The 18,197-nt window shown below is 47.4% G+C and overlaps 1 protein-coding gene and 2 long non-coding RNA genes across 5 annotated transcripts in view; 2 read left to right on the forward strand and 1 right to left on the reverse strand.

Moving 5' to 3' along the window:
- The window catches only part of gak (cyclin G associated kinase), a 59,855-nt gene extending 42,812 nt beyond the window's left edge, over nucleotides 1-17,043 (forward strand). Inside the window, exons 16-28 of the mRNA XM_052461005.1 lie at nucleotides 9,290-9,484; nucleotides 9,633-9,750; nucleotides 10,208-10,287; nucleotides 10,909-11,102; nucleotides 11,241-11,405; nucleotides 11,740-12,198; nucleotides 12,328-12,465; nucleotides 12,547-12,675; nucleotides 12,779-12,865; nucleotides 12,979-13,233; nucleotides 13,363-13,514; nucleotides 13,810-13,986; nucleotides 14,226-17,043. Of these exons, the coding sequence (XP_052316965.1) occupies nucleotides 9,290-9,484; nucleotides 9,633-9,750; nucleotides 10,208-10,287; nucleotides 10,909-11,102; nucleotides 11,241-11,405; nucleotides 11,740-12,198; nucleotides 12,328-12,465; nucleotides 12,547-12,675; nucleotides 12,779-12,865; nucleotides 12,979-13,233; nucleotides 13,363-13,514; nucleotides 13,810-13,986; nucleotides 14,226-14,327 (2,251 nt within the window). The 3' untranslated portion in view covers nucleotides 14,328-17,043. The remainder of the gene's footprint in view (nucleotides 1-9,289; nucleotides 9,485-9,632; nucleotides 9,751-10,207; nucleotides 10,288-10,908; nucleotides 11,103-11,240; nucleotides 11,406-11,739; nucleotides 12,199-12,327; nucleotides 12,466-12,546; nucleotides 12,676-12,778; nucleotides 12,866-12,978; nucleotides 13,234-13,362; nucleotides 13,515-13,809; nucleotides 13,987-14,225) is intronic.
- Nucleotides 263-2,392, forward strand: LOC127907196 (uncharacterized). Its single transcript, XR_008063679.1, has 3 exons — nucleotides 263-341; nucleotides 378-485; nucleotides 2,105-2,392. It is a non-coding gene; the product is annotated as an uncharacterized LOC127907196 (long non-coding RNA).
- On the reverse strand, nucleotides 7,261-9,213 carry LOC127907195 (uncharacterized). 3 transcript variants are annotated; one of them, XR_008063678.1, is made up of 4 exons: nucleotides 8,637-9,213; nucleotides 8,141-8,512; nucleotides 7,955-8,109; nucleotides 7,261-7,645 (listed from the first exon to the last, which is right to left on the reverse strand). It is a non-coding gene; the product is annotated as an uncharacterized LOC127907195 (long non-coding RNA). The 3 variants fall into 3 exon arrangements; XR_008063676.1 differs by having other exon boundaries at nucleotides 7,261-7,676; XR_008063677.1 differs by having other exon boundaries at nucleotides 7,261-7,676; nucleotides 7,862-8,109.
- Nucleotides 17,044-18,197: the final 1,154 nt, after the last annotated feature.

The following is an 18,197-nucleotide window of genomic DNA, read 5'->3' on the forward strand; positions in this document are numbered from 1 at the left end:
CCATATCCAACTGACCAGGTATCCCCCTTTCCCTTCTCATATCCAACTGACCAGGTATCCCCCTTTCCCTTCTCATATCCAACTGACCAGGTATCCCCCTTTCCCTTCCCATATCCAACTGACCAGGTATCCCCCTTTCCCTTCCCATATCTAACTGACCAGGTATCCCCCTTTCCCTTCCCATATCCAACTGACCAGGTATCCCCCTTTCCCTTCTCATATCCAACTGACCAGGTATCCCCCTTTCCTTCTCATATCCAACTGACCAGGTATCCCCCTTTCCCTTCCCATATCCAACTGACCAGGTATCCCCCTTTCCCTTCCCATATCCAACTGACCAGGTATCCCCCTTTCCCTTCCCATATCTAACTGACCAGGTATCCCCCTTTCCCTTCCCATATCCAACTGACCAGGTATCCCCCTTTCCCTTCCCATATCCAACTGACCAGGTATCCCCCTTTCCCTTCCCATATCCAACTGACCAGGTATCCCCCTTTCCCTTCCCATATCTAACTGACCAGGTATCCCCCTTTCCCTTCCCATATCCAACTGACCAGGCCTCCCCCTTTCCCTTCCCATATCCAACTGACCAGGTATCCCCCTTTCCCTTCCCATATCCAACTGACCAGGCCTCCCCTTTCCCTTCTCATATCTAACTGACCAGGTATCCCCCTTTCCCTTCCCATATCCAACTGACCAGGCCTCCCCCGTCCCATATCCAACTGACCAGGCCTCCCCCTTCCCATATCCAACTGACCAGGCCTCCCCTTCCCATATCCAACTGACCAGGTATCCCCTTTCCCTTCCCATATCCAACTGACCAGGTATCCCCCTTTCCCTTCCCATATCCAACTGACCAGGTATCCCCCTTTCCTTCCCATATCCAACTGACCAGGCCTCCCCCTTCCCATATCCAACTGACCAGGCCTCCCCCTTCCCATATCCAACTGACCAGGTATCCCCTTTCCTTCCCATATCCAACTGACCAGGTATCCCCCTTTCCTTCTCATATCCAACTGACCAGGTATCCCCCTTTCCCTTCCCATATCCAACTGACCAGGTATCCCCTTTCCTTCTCATATCCAACTGACCAGGTATCCCCCTTTCCCTTCCCATATCTAACTGACCAGGCCTCCCCCTTTCCCTTCTCATATCCAACTGACCAGGTATCCCCTTTCCCTTCTCATATCCAACTGACCAGGTATCCCCTTTCCCTTCCCTTATCCAACTTACCAGGTATCCCCTTTCCCTTCTCATATCCAACTGACCAGGTATCCCCTTCTCATATCCAACTGACCAGGTATCCCCTTTCCTTCTCATATCCAACTGACCAGGTATCCCCCTTTCCCTTCCCTTATCCAACTTACCAGGTATCCCCCTTTCCCTTCTCATATCCAACTGACCAGGTATCCCCCTTCTCATATCCAACTGACCAGGCCTCCCCTTTCCTTCCCATATCTAACTGACCAGGTATCCCCTTTCCCTTCCCATATCCAACTGACCAGGTATCCCCCTTTCCTTCTCATATCCAACTGACCAGGCCTCCCCCTTTCCCTTCCCATATCTAACTGACCAGGTATCCCCCTTTCCCTTCCCATATCCAACTGACCAGGTATCCCCCTTTCCTTCTCATATCCAACTGACCAGGCCTCCCCCTTTCCCTTCCCATATCTAACTGACCAGGTATCCCCCTTTCCTTCCCATATCCAACTGACCAGGTATCCCCTTTCCCTTCTCATATCCAACTGACCAGGCCTCCCTTTCCCTTCCCATATCTAACTGACCAGGTATCCCCTTTCCTTCCCATATCTAACTGACCAGGTATCCCCTTTCCCTTCCCATATCCAACTGACCAGGTATCCCCCTTTCCCTTCTCATATCCAACTGACCAGGCCTCCCCCTTTCCCTTCTCATATCCAACTGACCAGGCCTCCCCCTTTCCCTTCCCATATCTAACTGACCAGGTATCCCCTTTCCCTTCCCATATCTAACTGACCAGGTATCCCCTTTCCTTCCCATATCCAACTGACCAGGCCTCCCCTTTCCCTTCTCATATCCAACTGACCAGGCCTCCCCCTTTCCCTTCCCATATCCAACTGACCAGGTATCCCCCTTTCCCTTCCCATATCCAACTGACCAGGTATCCCCCTTTCCCTTCCCATATCCAACTGACCAGGTATCCCCCTTTCCCTTCCCATATCCAACTGACCAGGCCTCCCCCTTTCCCTTCCCATATCCAACTGACCAGGTATCCCCCTTTCCCTTCCCATATCCAACTGACCAGGTATCCCCCTTTCCCTTCCCATATCCAACTGACCAGGCCTCCCCCTTTCCCTTCCCATATCCAACTGACCAGGTATCCCCCTTTCCCTTCCCATATCCAACTGACCAGGTATCCCCCTTTCCCTTCCCATATCCAACTGACCAGGTATCCCCCTTTCCCTTCTCATATCCAACTGACCAGGTATCCCCCTTTCCCTTCTCATATCCAACTGACCAGGCCTCCCCCTTTCCCTTCTCATATCCAACTGACCAGGTATCCCCCTTTCCCTTCTCATATCCAACTGACCAGGTATCCCCCTTTCCCTTCTCATATCCAACTGACCAGGTATCCCCCTTTCCCTTCCCATATCCAACTGACCAGGTATCCCCCTTTCCCTTCTCATATCCAACTGACCAGGTATCCCCTTTCCCTTCTCATATCCAACTGACCAGGCCTCCCCTTTCCCTTCTCATATCCAACTGACCAGGTATCCCCCTTTTTCCTTCCCATATCCAACTGACCAGGTATCCCCTTTCCCTTCCCATATCCAACTGACCAGGTATCCCCTTCTCATATCCAACTGACCAGGCCTCCCCCTTTCCCTTCTCATATCCAACTGACCAGGTATCCCCTTTCCCTTCCATATCCAACTGACCAGGTATCCCCTTCCCTTCTCATATCCAACTGACCAGGTATCCCCCTTTCCCTTCTCATATCCAACTGACCAGGTATCCCCCTTTCCCTTCTCATATCCAACTGACCAGGTATCCCCTTTCCCTTCCCATATCTAACTGACCAGGTATCCCCCTTTCCCTTCCCATATCCAACTGACCAGGCATCCCCCTTTCCCTTCCCATATCCAACTGACCAGGTATCCCCCTTTCCTTCCCATATCCAACTGACCAGGCTAACTGACCAGGTATCCCCCTTTCCCTTCCCATATCCAACTGACCTGATCCACTGACCAGGTATCCCCCTTTCCCTTCCCATATCCAACTGACCAGGTATCCCCTTTCCTTCCCATATCCAACTGACCAGGCCTCCCTTCCCTTCCCATATCTAACTGACCAGGTATCCCCCTTTCCCTTCCCATATCCAACTGACCAGGTATCCCCCTTCCCTTCCCATATCCAACTGACCAGGTATCCCCCTTTCCTTCTCATATCCAACTGACCAGGTATCCCCTTTCCCTTCCCATATCCAACTGACCAGGCCTCCCCCTTTCCCTTCCCATATCTAACTGACCAGGTATCCCCCTTTCCCTTCTCATATCTAACTGACCAGGTATCCCCCTTTCCCTTCTCATATCCAACTGACCAGGCCTCCCCTTCTCATATCCAACTGACCAGGTATCCCCCTTTCCTTCCCATATCTAACTGACCAGGCCTCCCCCTTTCCTTCCCATATCTAACTGACCAGGTATCCCCCTTTCCCTTCCCATATCTAACTGACCAGGCCTCCCCTTTCCCTTCTCATATCTAACTGACCAGGTATCCCCTTTCCCTTCTCATATCTAACTGACCAGGTATCCCCCTTTCCTTCTCATATCTAACTGACCAGGTATCCCCTTTCCTTCCCATATCCAACTGACCAGGTATCCCCTTTCCCTTCCCATATCTAACTGACCAGGCCTCCCCTTTCCCTTCCCATATCTAACTGACCAGGTATCCCCTTTCCCTTCTCATATCTAACTGACCAGGTATCCCCCTTTCCCTTCCCATATCCAACTGACCAGGTATCCCCTTTCCCTTCCCATATCTAACTGACCAGGCCTCCCCTTTCCCTTCCCATATCTAACTGACCAGGCCTCCCCTTTCCCTTCCCATATCCAACTGACCAGGCCTCCCCTTTCCCTTCCCATATCTAACTGACCAGGTATCCCCCTTTCCCTTCCCATATCTAACTGACCAGGCCTCCCCTTTCCCTTCCCATATCTAACTGACCAGGTATCCCCCTTTCCCTTCTCATATCTAACTGACCAGGTATCCCCTTTCCCTTCCCATATCCAACTGACCAGGTATCCCCTTTCCCTTCCCATATCTAACTGACCAGGCCTCCCCTTTCCCTTCCCATATCTAACTGACCAGGCCTCCCCTTTCCCTTCCCATATCCAACTGACCAGGCCTCCCCTTTCCCTTCTCATATCCAACTGACCAGGTATCCCCCTTTCCCTTCACATATCCAATTGACCAGGTATCCCCCTTTCCCTTCTCATATCTAACTGACCAGGTATCCCCTTTCCCTTCACATATCCAATTGACCAGGTATCCCCCTTTCCCTTCTCATATCTAACTGACCAGGTATCCCCTTTCCCTTCTCATATCCAATTGACCAGGCCTCCCCTTTCCCTTCTCATATCCAACTGACCAGGTATCCCCTTTCCCTTCACATATCCAATTGACCAGGTATCCCCTTTCCTTCTCATATCTAACTGACCAGGTATCCCCCTTTCCTTCCCATATCCAACTGACCAGGCCTCCCCCTTTCCCTTCCCATATCTAACTGACCAGGCCTCCCCCTTTCCCTTCTCATATCTAACTGACCAGGCCTCCCCTTTCCCTTCTCATATCTAACTGACCAGGCCTCCCCCTTTCCCTTCTCATATCTAACTGACCAGGCCTCCCCTTTCCCTTCCCATATCCAACTGACCAGGTATCCCCCTTTCCCTTCCCATATCTAACTGACCAGGTATCCCCCTTTCCCTTCCCATATCCAATTGACCAGGTATCCCCCTTTCCCTTCCCTTATCCACTAGTGAGGAAAATTCACCCTACACCTCTGCTAGCGTTCGTCTGACTTCCATTTTCAGAGGCTCCTGTAGTGACTGTCATGGACAGGGTTGGGGGTCTCCTGTAGTTGACAGGGTTGGGGGTCTCCTGTAGTTGACAGGGTTGGGGGTCTCCTGTAGTGGACAGGGTTGGGGGTCTCCTGTAGTGGACAGGGTTGGGGGTCTCCTGTAGTGGACAGGGTTGGGGGTCTCCTGTAGTGGACAGGGTTGGGGGTCTCCTGTAGTGGACAGGGTTGGGGGTCTCCTGTAGGTTGCAAGATCAGATCCCCAAGCTGACAAGGTACAAATCTGTTGTTCTGCCCCTGAACAAGGCAGTTAACCCACTGTTCCTAGGCCGTCATTGAAAATAAGAATTTGTTCTTAACTGACTTGCCTAGTTAAATAAAGGTTAAAAAAAACTAAAAAACAAGACCCTATTTTATGCTGCTGCTACTCTCTGTTTATTATCTATGCATAGTCACTTTACCTCTAGCTACATGTACATATTACCTCAATTACCTCGACCAACCGGTTTCCCCGCACATCAACTCTGTCCCGGTACCCCCTGTATATAACCTCTCTATTGTTATTTTACTGCTGCTCTTTAATTATTTGTTACTTTAATTTTCTATTTGTAACTTTTCTTCTTAACTTCTTAAAGTATTGTTGGTTAAGGTTTTGTCAGTAAGCATTTCACTGTAAGGTCTACTACACCTGTTGTATTTGGCACATGTGACATTAAAATCTTGAATTTATGATTTCAGACTATTTTGAGGAAGTGAATTTAGGCTATGTTGCTACGGTGGCTCAAGAGAGACAAACAACAGTAATATTACCTCTTCTTTCTTGTTTTCTAAGCAAAGCTCTTTAAGGGAGTATGAGAGACAAGTCAAATTGTATTCGTCACATGCGCCGAATACAACAGGTGAAATACTTAGTGAAATACTTACTTACAAGTCCTTAACCAACTATGTAGTTAAAAAAAATAAGAAAAAATAATAAGAAATAAAAGGAACATGTCATTAAAGAGCAGCAGTAAAATAACAATAGCGAGACTATATACAGGGGGGTACTGGTACAGAGTCAATGTGGAGACTATATACAGGGGGGTACCGGTACAGAGTCAATGTGGAGACTATATACAACCGGTACAGAGTCAATGTGGAGACTATATACATGGGGGGTACTGGTACAGTGTCAATGTGGAGACTATATACAGGGGGTACTGGTACAGAGTCAATGTGGAGGCTATATACAGGGGGTACTGGTACAGAGTCAATGTGGAGGCTATATACAGGGGGTACTGGTACAGAGTCAATGTGGAGACTATATACAGGGGGTACTGGTACAGAGTCAATGTGGAGACTATATACAGGGGGTACTGGTACAGAGTCAATGTGGAGGCTATATACAGGGGGTACTGGTACAGAGTCAATGTGGAGGCTATATACAGGGGGTACTTACAGAGTCAATGTGGAGACTATATACAGGGGGTACTGGTACAGAGTCAATGTGGAGGCTATATACAGGGGGTACTGGTACAGAGACTATATACAGGGGGGTACTGGTACAGAGTCAATGTGGAGACTATATACAGGGGGGTCCAATGTGGGGGGCACCGGTTAGTTGAGGTAATATGTACATGTAGGTAGAGTTATTAAAGTGTCTATGCATAAATAATAAACAGAGAGTAGCAGTGGTGTAAACACAAGACTTTCACTTCACCGAGCCCAGTTCTGTTAGGAGCAAACTGAACCTAGCCCAGTTCTGTTAGGAGCAAACTGAACCTAGCCCAGTTCTGTTAGGAGCAAACTGAACCTAGCCCAGGTCTGTTAGGAGCAAACTGAACCTAGCCCAGTTCTGTTAGGAGCAAACTGAATCTAGCCCAGTTCTGTTAGGAGCAAACTGAACCTAGCCCAGTTCTGTTAGGAGCAAACTGAACCTAGCCCAGAGCAAACTCTAGCCCAGTTCTGTTAGGAGCAAACTGAACCTAGCCCAGTTCTGTTAGGAGCAAACTGAACCTAGCCCAGTTCTGTTAGGAGCAAACTGAACCTAGCCCAGTTCTGTTAGGAGCAAACTGAACCTAGCCCAGTTCTGTTAGGAGCAAACTGAACCTAGCCCAGTTCTGTTAGGAGCAAACTGAACCTAGCCCAGTTCTGATAGGAGCAAACTGAACCTAGCCCAGTTCTGTTCTGTTAGGAGCAAACTGAACCTAGCCCAGTTCTGTTAGGAGCAAACTGAACCTAGCCCAGTTCTGTTAGGAGCAAACTGAACCTAGCCCAGTTCTGTTAGGAGCAAACTGAACCTAGCCCAGTTCTGTTAGGAGCAAACTGAACCTAGCCCAGTTCTGTTAGGAGCAAACTGAACCTAGCCCAGTTCTGTTAGGAGCAAACTGAACCTAGCCCAGTTCTGTTAGGAGCAAACTGAACCTAGCCCAGTTCTGTTAGGAGCAAACTGAACCTAGCCCAGTTCTGTTAGGAGCAAACTGAACCTAGCCCAGTTCTGTTAGGAGCAAACTGAACCTAGCCCAGGTCTGTTAGGAGCAAACTGAACCTAGCCCAGGTCTGTTAGGAGCAAACTGAACCTAGCCCAGGTCTGTTAGGAGCAAACTGAACCTAGCCCAGGTCTGTTAGGAGCAAACTGAACCTAGCCCAGTTCTGTTAGGAGCAAACTGAACCTAGCCCAGTTCTGTTAGGAGCAAACTGAACCTAGCCCAGTTCTGTTAGGAGCAAACTGAACCTAGCCCAGTTCTGTTAGGAGCAAACTGAACCTAGCCCAGGTCTGTTAGGAGCAAACTGAACCTAGCCCAGGTCTTTAGGAGCAAACTGAACCTAGCCCAGGTCTGTTAGGAGCAAACTGAACCTAGCCCAGGTCTGTTAGGAGCAAACTGAACCTAGCCCAGTTCTGTTAGGAGCAAACTGAACCTAGCCCAGGTCTGTTAGGAGCAAACTGAACCTAGCCCAGGTCTGTTAGGAGCAAACTGAACCTAGCCCAGGTCTGTTAGGAGCAAACTGAACCTAGCCCAGGTCTGTTAGGAGCAAACTGAACCTAGCCCAGGTCTGTTAGGAGCAAACTGAACCTAGCCCAGTTCTGTTAGGAGCAAACTGAACCTAGCCCAGGTCTGTTAGGAGCAAACTGAACCTAGCCCAGGTCTGTTAGGAGCAAACTGAACCTAGCCCAGGTCTGTTAGGAGCAAACTGAACCTAGCCCAGGTCTGTTAGGAGCAAACTGAACCTAGCCCAGGTCTGTTAGGAGCAAACTGAACCTAGCCCAGGTCTGTTAGGAGCAAACTGAACCTAGCCCAGGTCTGTTAGGAGCAAACTGAACCTAGCCCAGGTCTGTTAGGAGCAAACTGAACCTAGCCCAGGTCTGTTAGGAGCAAACTGAACCTAGCCCAGGTCTGTTAGGAGCAAACTGAACCTAGCCCAGGTCTGTTAGGAGCAAACTGAACCTAGCCCAGGTCTGTTAGGAGCAAACTGAACCTAGCCCAGTTCTGTTAGGAGCAAACTGAACCTAGCCCAGTTATGTTATGAGCAAACTGAACCTAGCCCAGTTCTGTTAGGAGCAAACTGAACCTAGCCCAGTTCTGTTAGGAGCAAACTGAACCTAGCCCAGGTCTGTTAGGAGCAAACTGAACCTAGCCCAGGTCTGTTAGGAGCAAACTGAACCTAGCCCAGTTCTGTTAGGAGCAAACTGAACCTAGCCCAGTTCTGTTAGGAGCAAACTGAACCTAGCCCAGTTCTGTTAGGAGCAAACTGAACCTAGCCCAGTTCTGTTAGGAGCAAACTGAACCTAGCCCAGTTCTGTTAGGAGCAAACTGAACCTAGCCCAGTTCTGTTAGGAGCAAACTGAACCTAGCCCAGTTCTGTTAGGAGCAAACTGAACCTAGGTATGTGGATGCTTTACAGAATATTGTGCTTCTACACCTGCATTGCTTGCTGTTTGGGGTTTTAGGCTGGGTTTCTGTACAGCACTTTGAGATATCAGCTGATGTACGAAGGGCTTTATAAATACATTTGATTTGATTTGAATATTGTCTCCTGCCCTATGGGCCGTTCTGACTCAAACAAGGCTACTTTTTGTTTTATTTACTGTGAACTTGAATCGGGCAGAGATTCTGTGACGCCCAGTTCAGGGTTCAAATGTCTTGAGATGTTCAGTGCAGACGAGTGCACCCTTTTTGATTGGTCGTCGGGCTGGTGAAGGATTGTTTGATTGGCTCCTGTTGACACGCTGCTGTTGATTGGCCCTCGCTGCAGGTACATGGAGTACATGTGTGACATGATGGCTGACGAGCCCATCACCCCGCACAGCAGACCCATCCTCATCCGCTCCATCACCATGACGCCTGTGCCTCTCTTCAACAAGCAGAAGAGTGGCTGCCGGCCCTTCTGCGAGGTTTACGTGGGAGACGAGCGCGTGGCCACCACTTCCGGGGAGTACGACAAGATGAAGTAGGTCACATGATGCAGGACTTAATTTGATTTGGTCCCAAATGACACCCTATTCCCAATTTAGTGCACTACTTTTGACCCAGGCTCCATAGTGTGTTATAAACATTTCTCTCGCTCTCTCTCTCTCTCGCCCCCCTTCTCTCTGCAGGGACTTTAAGCTGGAGGACGGACGGGCTGAGATCCCCTTGAACGTGACGGTGCAGGGGGATGTGCTGGTGGTCATCTTCCATGCCCGCTCAACCCTGGGGGGCCGCCTTCAGGCCAAGGTAGGGGCCACAGCAGTCAGGGATGGACCCCCAGAGTTTGTTTGCAATTCGGCTGAATTCAGTGACAGTCCTAAGGACATGCATCCATACATCATAGTTAAATGATCAGCCCTAATCATACTTTATTTTTTTTTTTATAATGTATTGAAACAAACTTATCCAATGAGGGCTGTTGTACTTGAGTTGATCCAGGGATAAACCGTTGCGTTCCAGGCTGACTACCATTGCAGACGTTGCATTGCATCGAACAATGGTGTGCCACATCCTGGACTGCGCCATCAAGCATCAGATTGCTTTATCATACGACGCAGTTAGCTGATATGTTATAAACACCTGTCCAGGTGTTGTGAGATCTGACACGCGTCTGCCGTGTAGTCAAGCCTGGAACCCGACCAAAGGGGTGTTTCTCTGCTACTATGAAGTCACGTGGGTGTCTTGCTGTGTGTGTGTTGACTAGATGGCTTCCATGAAGATGTTCCAGATTCAGTTTCACACAGGGTTTGTGCCCCAGAACGCCACCACGGTCAAGTTTGCAAAGTAGGTACCACCGTCCATAGAATCTAAGCCACTATCCTCAGTCCAGGCAGGTGCATGTGTGTGTGTGACACGATAGCCCAGGACACTTTTTTTTTTTTAAATCAATTGACTTGACCTCTTAATTGACTTGACCTCTTAATTGACTTGACCTCTTAATTGACTTGACCTCTTAATTGACTTGACCTCTTAATTGACTTGACCTCTTAATTGACTTGACCTCTTAATTGACTTGACCTCTTAATTGACTTGACCTCTTAATTCACTTGACCTCTTAATTCACTTGACCTCTTAATTGACTTGACCTCTTAATTCACTTGACCTCTTAATTCACTTGACCTTCACTTATCTACAAACGCTGCCTGAGTTCTCTGCCCTTCTCCAGAAGTGTGCACTCCTTCACTCCCCCTCATGCATTGGTGCAAGCATGACTGAAGGAGGGTTTCCACCATGTTGCTCACACCTGTCCATTTGTTTTAAATTGATGAAAGGGGGGGTGGAGTGTATGAGTTCACACTCCTGTAGAAAGGTTGCAGGTGAACGCAGCTAACTACCTCCAACCTGAGCTGGCTGTCCATTTGTTACATTGATGAGAACTGGTCGTCGTCGGTCCTCCTCCGACAGGTATGACCTGGACGCCACTGACATCCAGGAGAAGTACCCGGACCTCTTCCAGGTCCACCTGGATATGGAGGTGGATCCCTGCGACAGGCCGAGCAACAAGACTCCACCCTGGGACAACTTTGCCACAAAGGGCCTCAACCCAAAGATCCTTTTCTCCAGCCGGGACGAGCAGCAGGAGATCCTCACCAAGTTTGGTGGGTTTCACGGCTGTCTTGTCAGTCCCCCCAAAAAAATGAGTCTGTGTAGCTCTCTGTTGAATTTCGAAGTCCCGATGTGGCCCTCGAGGTACCTAAGTCATGTTCTGTCCCACTCCTTCCCTCTCTCTCCCATAGGCAAACCAGAGCTTCCCCGACAACCGGGCTCTTTCTCCGGTTCTTTCTACGACACCGCGTCGCCTCCGTTGGAACAGACTCCTGATAGCTCCACCATGGAGGCAGAATCTCACCAGAGCACCGATACCAACGCCAACAACTTCTTCCAGACTCTGGATTGGGATGGTATGTCTCCTGTCGACGAGCACACTTCCTAGTGCATAAACTATTGCTAAAAATAGTTATTTTTGATTTCCTTTGCAAAGGGCCAACTGCATGTTAGCTGGTTGATTGTATTGAAAATACTTGAAAGCTGCAATTGCCCTAAACCAGGGGTCAAATCTGGGTCTGGAGTACTGCTGGTTTTCTGTTCTACCTGATAATTATTTGTGACCACCTGGTATCCCATGTCTAAATCACTCCTTGCTATGAGGAGAATGACAATCCGCAGTGGAAGGTTCCGGGTCTAGATTATAATTCTCCTGCCCTAAGCCTTTGTTGACGAGTCTCTGTCACATAGATGGGAGTGGACATGGAGCGGACGCTGGAGCGGACGCTTCGGACAGCCTGGGAGGCACCATTGACGACCAGGACGAGCTCAGTGACGCCTCCGTGGACGAGGAGTCCAACTCCGGCCTGGCCGGCGAACCCCTCTCCAGGGAGCCTAGCGAGTCCCTGTTCAACGCTGAGTTCCAGGCTGCCGCCACACCCCAGGAGTCCCCAGGGCCCAGCGACACGGCTGACCTGTTGGGTCTCACCTCCGACCTCAGCTCCACCGCCCCACCACAACCCTCCACGGCAGCAGGCGGCATGAAGGCCTCGTCTAGTAACAGTGACCTTCTCAACGACCTGTTTGCCCCCACGCCCAGCAGCAACGCTCAGCAGGGCAGCTCCAACAACCTGATTGGGGACGGAGGTGCCCAAGAGGACCTCTTCTTCAGTAACCCCGCTGCACCGCCAGACTCGGCCACACCCAAACGTAAGAGTCTTATCTATGTGTCCACTTCCTGCCTTGGTGTCAGTAGAAGTGGTAACATATGACTATTTGTGTTGTTTTCATGCAGTCGATCCCCTCTGACACACATTTCTGGCTATTTTTGTCCCACAGCAATAAATGACCTGTTTGACCTGTTCGGGATGGGATCTTCATCCAATCAGACCGGACCCGACCTGTTTGGGGACCTGCTGAGCTCCGACACCAACACTAACCCCCCGCCCACCTCCAACTCCAGCCTTTTCAACCTCAGTAAGACACCAGTAATATCTATAAGAAAAGAACTACAACTCCCATGTTCACTTCCATTCATTCAATGTTCTCCCTCGACAGACAAGCTGACCAACAATCCCCCTAAGATGACTTCGTCTGCCAGCCAACCAGACCTGCTTGGAGGGTGGGACAGCTGGGCATCGAGTGGGAGCATGGCCGCCGCCTCCTCCCATAAGCCAGCCTTCCCAGGTAGGTCGTAGGTTCTGGGGCTGTTAAATCTAGAATTTAACACCATAATAACTAGCAGATATGAACTGATTTTTTTTTTTTTTTTTTCCTCTTGGAATTCCAGCTCCCGGAGTGTCTTCCTTCTCCAAAGCAAAGTCTCAGAGCTTTGACCCGTTTGCAGACTTGGGAAAACTGGGTCCTACGCTGCCAGGTAAAACAGACCCCAGTGACTCCTGGTACCATGTTACACTTAGACAGTGGGCTTTACTATCCATGGTCTGTAAATGAGTTATCATCTCATGTATATAAGTCTTTTATTTCCAGGTTCCTCCAGTGGCAGTTTCTCAGGCCCAGGCTTCAACCCAAAGAGTGGGGCATCCACCAAGACTCCTGGGCAGTCGTGGCAGCAGTCTGGCCGGCCCTCCGCTGGCCAAAGCAAGCCCTGGATGGCCCCCAGTGCTGCTGCCCCCAAAGCCCAGCCACCCAAGCCTGTGCCCCAGCCAGCCAAACCCAACTACAACCTTAACTTCAGTGTGATCGGGGGCCGAGAGGAGAGAGGCGTCAGGGGCCCAGGATTTGGTGAGACAACCAATCACCTCACTATCTGAGCATGTCTAATTAGTGACAGCCTCTGTGTAGAAAACCCGGTCTCCGTTCTTTCTTTCCCCTTCTAATTGAGGATCTTTGCTCTGTGACTATATGTTCCAGGTCCAAAACCCAAAGTCAAAGAGGACGACTTTGAAGACCTGCTCTCCACTCAGGGTTTTGCCTCCAAGCTATCAGACAAGAGTGGACCCAGGACCATCGCAGAGATGAGGAAACAGGAGCTCTCAAGGAACATGGACCCCCTCAAACTGCAGGTAGCACGAGCATGCCCCCTCCCAAATATACAGAAGCGCCTCCTTCTTGGACACAGATTGCCTTGGCCAGGATTGAACAAGTTTTCAATTTCAAAGTGCTTTGCTACAGAGTGCACTAATGAATACACCCCAGGAATAGGCTCAGTGTTCGTCTGGGAAACTGTCCCATGGTGTATGTATCTCTACACCGAGAGAGAGTTAATTCTATGCGTGTATATTTCTAGTCGATTAAAAAAAAAAAAATATTTGAACCTGTTCTGAGTGATTCTGGTTTGTGATCCTTGTTCCAACCAAGATCCTGGATTGGATTGAGGGGAAGGAGAGGAACATCCGGGCCCTCCTCTCCACGCTTCATACAGTCCTGTGGGAGGGCGAGACGCGCTGGAAGCCCGTAAACATTGCAGACCTAGTCACTCCAGACCAGGTTAAGAGGTACTACAGGAAAGCTGCGCTGGTGGTGCACCCTGATAAGGTAACGTCAGTGTGATTTTTTTTTTTCTTTCTTTGTTTTTGCACACAATTAAATAGGTCTATCGGTTAGTCACAATTGCCTCAACTCACCCTGTGGCGAATGCATGCTCGTTGTGTACGGCTGAAGGCTGATTGCTGTCGATGAATGGCTGGGATTAAAGTTTATTATTGTGGGCTTGAAAGCAAGGTCAAGTTCTTGATCTGTGAACGCTAACCACACTTGAAACTCATTCCTTGCAGGCCGCCGGAAAGCCCTACGAAGATTACGCTACACTGATCTTCATGGAGCTCAACGACGCCTGGTCCGAGTTTGAGAACCAAGGCAGCAAAGCCCTCTTCTAAGACTTACTGGATGGGGCCCATATTGGGTCCTTCAGGGTTGCGGCCCCTCCCACACACACACCTTAGAGAGGTCTGCCAACTCTCCTGCAGTTGAGAAAAAGGCACCTTACTTTATTTCTCATCTGCAGTTCAACATCATCGCCCATTTAAAAAAAACACTGCCACCACATGCAAAGGGTGGCATGGGTGGAAGACTAGTGGTTCAAAAGCGTGGAGGATGGGAGGGATGGATATGACGACAGAGACAATCACTGAGAAGACCAGATGGTCACCAACCAGGCTCCATCCATTCGGAAATGTGGGGACTGTATGGCCACTGGGACCCCGTAGACTTTGTTGCTGTGAACACGGCTCTATTCCTTCACACTCCTTGGACAGACCTTTCTGCAGCGTTCTTTCTTTCCGAGAGACCAAGAGTTCATGCTGTTGTTGCTTCTTGACAGAACCATTCTCCCACTAACAGACTCCTCCTTCCACCACAAGCCCTCTACCGTAAGCGCCTTGCTCTGCGGATGGCAAAAAAAATTACGCTTGCTCATAACTGCCCCCCCCCCCCGGCAACATAGGAGACAAATAGAGAATATAGAGATTTCATCTGGTTGCTTTTTGCCATGTGGAATTGTGCAATATGTTTGGTCTTTTTTGTTTTCTCTGTCAATGATAGTCCTCACTTAAGTGTAAATATTTTCTCAATGATGTGGTTCTTTCGGTAGTAGATAGTGAGATGCTGAAACACACAGAGGTGTGTGTTGTTTAAGGATGGTAGCTCACCATCTCGCTCTCTCTACCAGTGGATCATCATGCCTTTCTTTTCCAATGGTCTTGTGTTTATTCCACTTATGACACAAATGGTTTACAGGGAGTTTTCATTGCAACCCTCCATGTTGTGTTCCATAGCTGTTGTTTTTCTCTTTACTTTAAAATGACCTGAAGCTTTTTGTGTTTTTTTTTTTATTTTTTTTTTTACATTTTACCTCATGGACCAATTTAAAACACCTATTTTCTTATCGTTGTGGGGTATCATAAGTATCCATGACATTTAATTGCAGAACTTAATAAATAAAAAAATAATATATGAATTGAATGTCTTGAATGTGATGGAGGGAATGGGCATTTATAGGTGGTCTCATGACAGTTGTTTTGCCGAGCTGAAATCATTCCGAAGCGTCTTAACATGAATGTGTTTTTATATGGTCTTTGTTGGGTATATGTAGCTTCTGTTTTAGTCTTGCTTCCTTCTGTGTAACTTTGTTTCCCCCCCCCCCTCCCTATTTCTACATTTGAGTTATTTAGCTCTTATCCAGAGCAATTTACATGAGCACTTAGGGTTAGGGTTGCCTAACTTAGGGTTAGGGTTGCCTAACTTAGGGTTAGGGTTGCTCTAGGGCACATCGACAGTCTCTGGGATTCAAACCAGCAACTTTCCAGTTACTGGCCCGACCAGTTTTTTTTCTCTCACTTATTCGTCTGTGGGATTCAAACCAGCAACTTTCCAGTTACTGGCCCAACTCTCTTAACTGCTAGGCTACCTGCCACCCATCCCATGACTGGGATCGCTGACTCTGTTCATTCCCCACCTATTGAAACCTTATTTTTGTGTGATTCCAGTAACACTATGGCTGTGTTTACACAGTCAATCCAATTCAGATATTTTGTCCAAGTATTTGCAAAAGAGCCGATCGGATTGGTCAAAAGACCAATTAGTGGATAAAGATCAGAATTGGGCTGCCTGTGTAAATGCAGCCGATAAGGGGATACTTGATTGTAAGTCTGCCATTTTGAATAGACATCATTTTGACAGTATCATGTTAGTACACTATAAGGAGAAAGAAAGCCTACTCAACCAAATTAAAATATGAATGTAGATTTCAGTACAGAAATAAAAAGGTTTTGATCAGAGGCATGAAAAGACTGAAGTGGATGGTATTGATTGTCTCGATATGAGGAGATGGATGAGAAAGGGTTCATGTTATGTGAAGAGCTGGCCAGTGATATTAACTGAGTTTTCAAAGATCAAGGTATTTCACAAAGTGACAATATTATGATGGGGTTTGAAAACATTGCAGTGAAAGAAATGTGGTTTTGATTACCATGGAGTATTCTTGAGACAAGTTGTGAAAATAATTGTTACAAAATGAATGGCCATTTTACTAATGGTTGTAAAGCCTTTAAATGGTTTTGCTTATCATGTTTGTCCTTTTAATGCAGACTAAGAGGGATATTGATTATACATTCAGATAGTGCTGTGAGCCTTTTATAGAAAAATACATCTCATCATCCCCATTTATTGCAAACCATTGAGCTAATCTACTATTATTAAAGTCACATGTTGGCATTACAGAATGATTGACATTGAATATACCGTATAATATTCAAGTAAACAGTGCATCGATTTTGAGAGAATGTTGACTCAGTGAACATTTTTACCCATGAGGAAGACTAGTAAAGAAAATCTCCCTTTTTTTCTGATTACAAGCATCAGCTGCTGAATGCAACTGACCAGTGTGATAGATGAACCATCAAACCTTCCCAATTTGTTAACATATCCAGGTAGTAAACACAACCCACACGTTAGGCCGTACATTTAATTCCACATGGACTCTGGACCACCACCATTCTAAAACTGAGGTTCCTTCCTGCTGACAAACCGTTTATTTCTTCCCTTCTGTTTCTGGAATGACATTTATGACCATTAAAACACAATCATGAAAAAGTATCGTCTTGCATTATTGTCTGTGAATTCCCAGGAAAATCAGGTATTGTCCTATCATCTGGTGAATTATAGTTGACAGTAAAGTAATAATTCCATTCGTATCAAAGGGATAGTTCGAGATTTTGGGAATGAAGCCATTTTTAATCTTCTTCCCCAGAGTGGGGTGACCCAGAAACAGCTACAGTTAGCATTGCCTCGTGAAACTAAATGTAACTTCATTATTGCACACAGAAACATAAAAATGGTAACCACGAAGGTATTCTGTTGCAGCTAGGGATATTTACATTTTTTCCCTAGAAAACAAAAATGTGCAGATCCCCAGCAGTACCAGAGTTTGGAAACATATGGCCTACGGCACACACACTTGTCATTTATCAATAGGCCCATTCCTTGCAGAAACAATGAAATCTAAGTGAATGTATAGTATCGATTATTATCATGTTAGTTATAGCTTTGATAATACTAGACCTAGGCAACTGATTATGTCTCAGATAATCCACGATAACTATAGAAGATGCGTAGTGGGTAAACATCATTGTCCACAGCTGCTACGACTCTTAACATAGCCTACTTCCTAAAACAGTCTAATATTAACCTAGCTAGTACACATACACCATTTAACAAAAATGTGTATAATATAGACATTTAGTTAGCTTTAAATAGAAGGTTCATGCCAATCAATACCTAGCTGTCTAGTTAGTAGCTTGCTTCCTTACAAATTCGCTGGGCTACATAGTCATAGGCTATACATCTACCCATACAAAGTGCAACAGCTGAAAAACCTCTCGAGTCACTTTTTTACATTTATAATTTCCGTGGTTATATTCCGATCATATAAAGAAAATAAGTGACACTTTAGTTAAGAGGTTCAACAGACAGACCCTTTGTTTGGTATGGCAGACGAAGATGTTTGCCATGGTTTTTCAAAATAAAAGACCGCGCCGCACACTTTTACAATATATTACACTAGCTACTTGGGATAGCTATTAGCTAGTTATTTCCTTTTGCGCTACTTTTCTTTTCCATATCACGGTCTTAATCTTTCACAATAGGCAGTAGCTTTCTCTTTTAAAATTAGTAATGAAAAGCACTTCTAGTGGGATGAATCTGCGGAATTGACGCCTTGCGGGACATGTTTCCAGTCGATCTACTGGAAA

The sequence above is a fragment of the Oncorhynchus keta genome, chromosome 14 (assembly GCF_023373465.1).
Source record: "Oncorhynchus keta strain PuntledgeMale-10-30-2019 chromosome 14, Oket_V2, whole genome shotgun sequence".
NCBI lineage: Eukaryota > Metazoa > Chordata > Actinopteri > Salmoniformes > Salmonidae > Oncorhynchus > Oncorhynchus keta.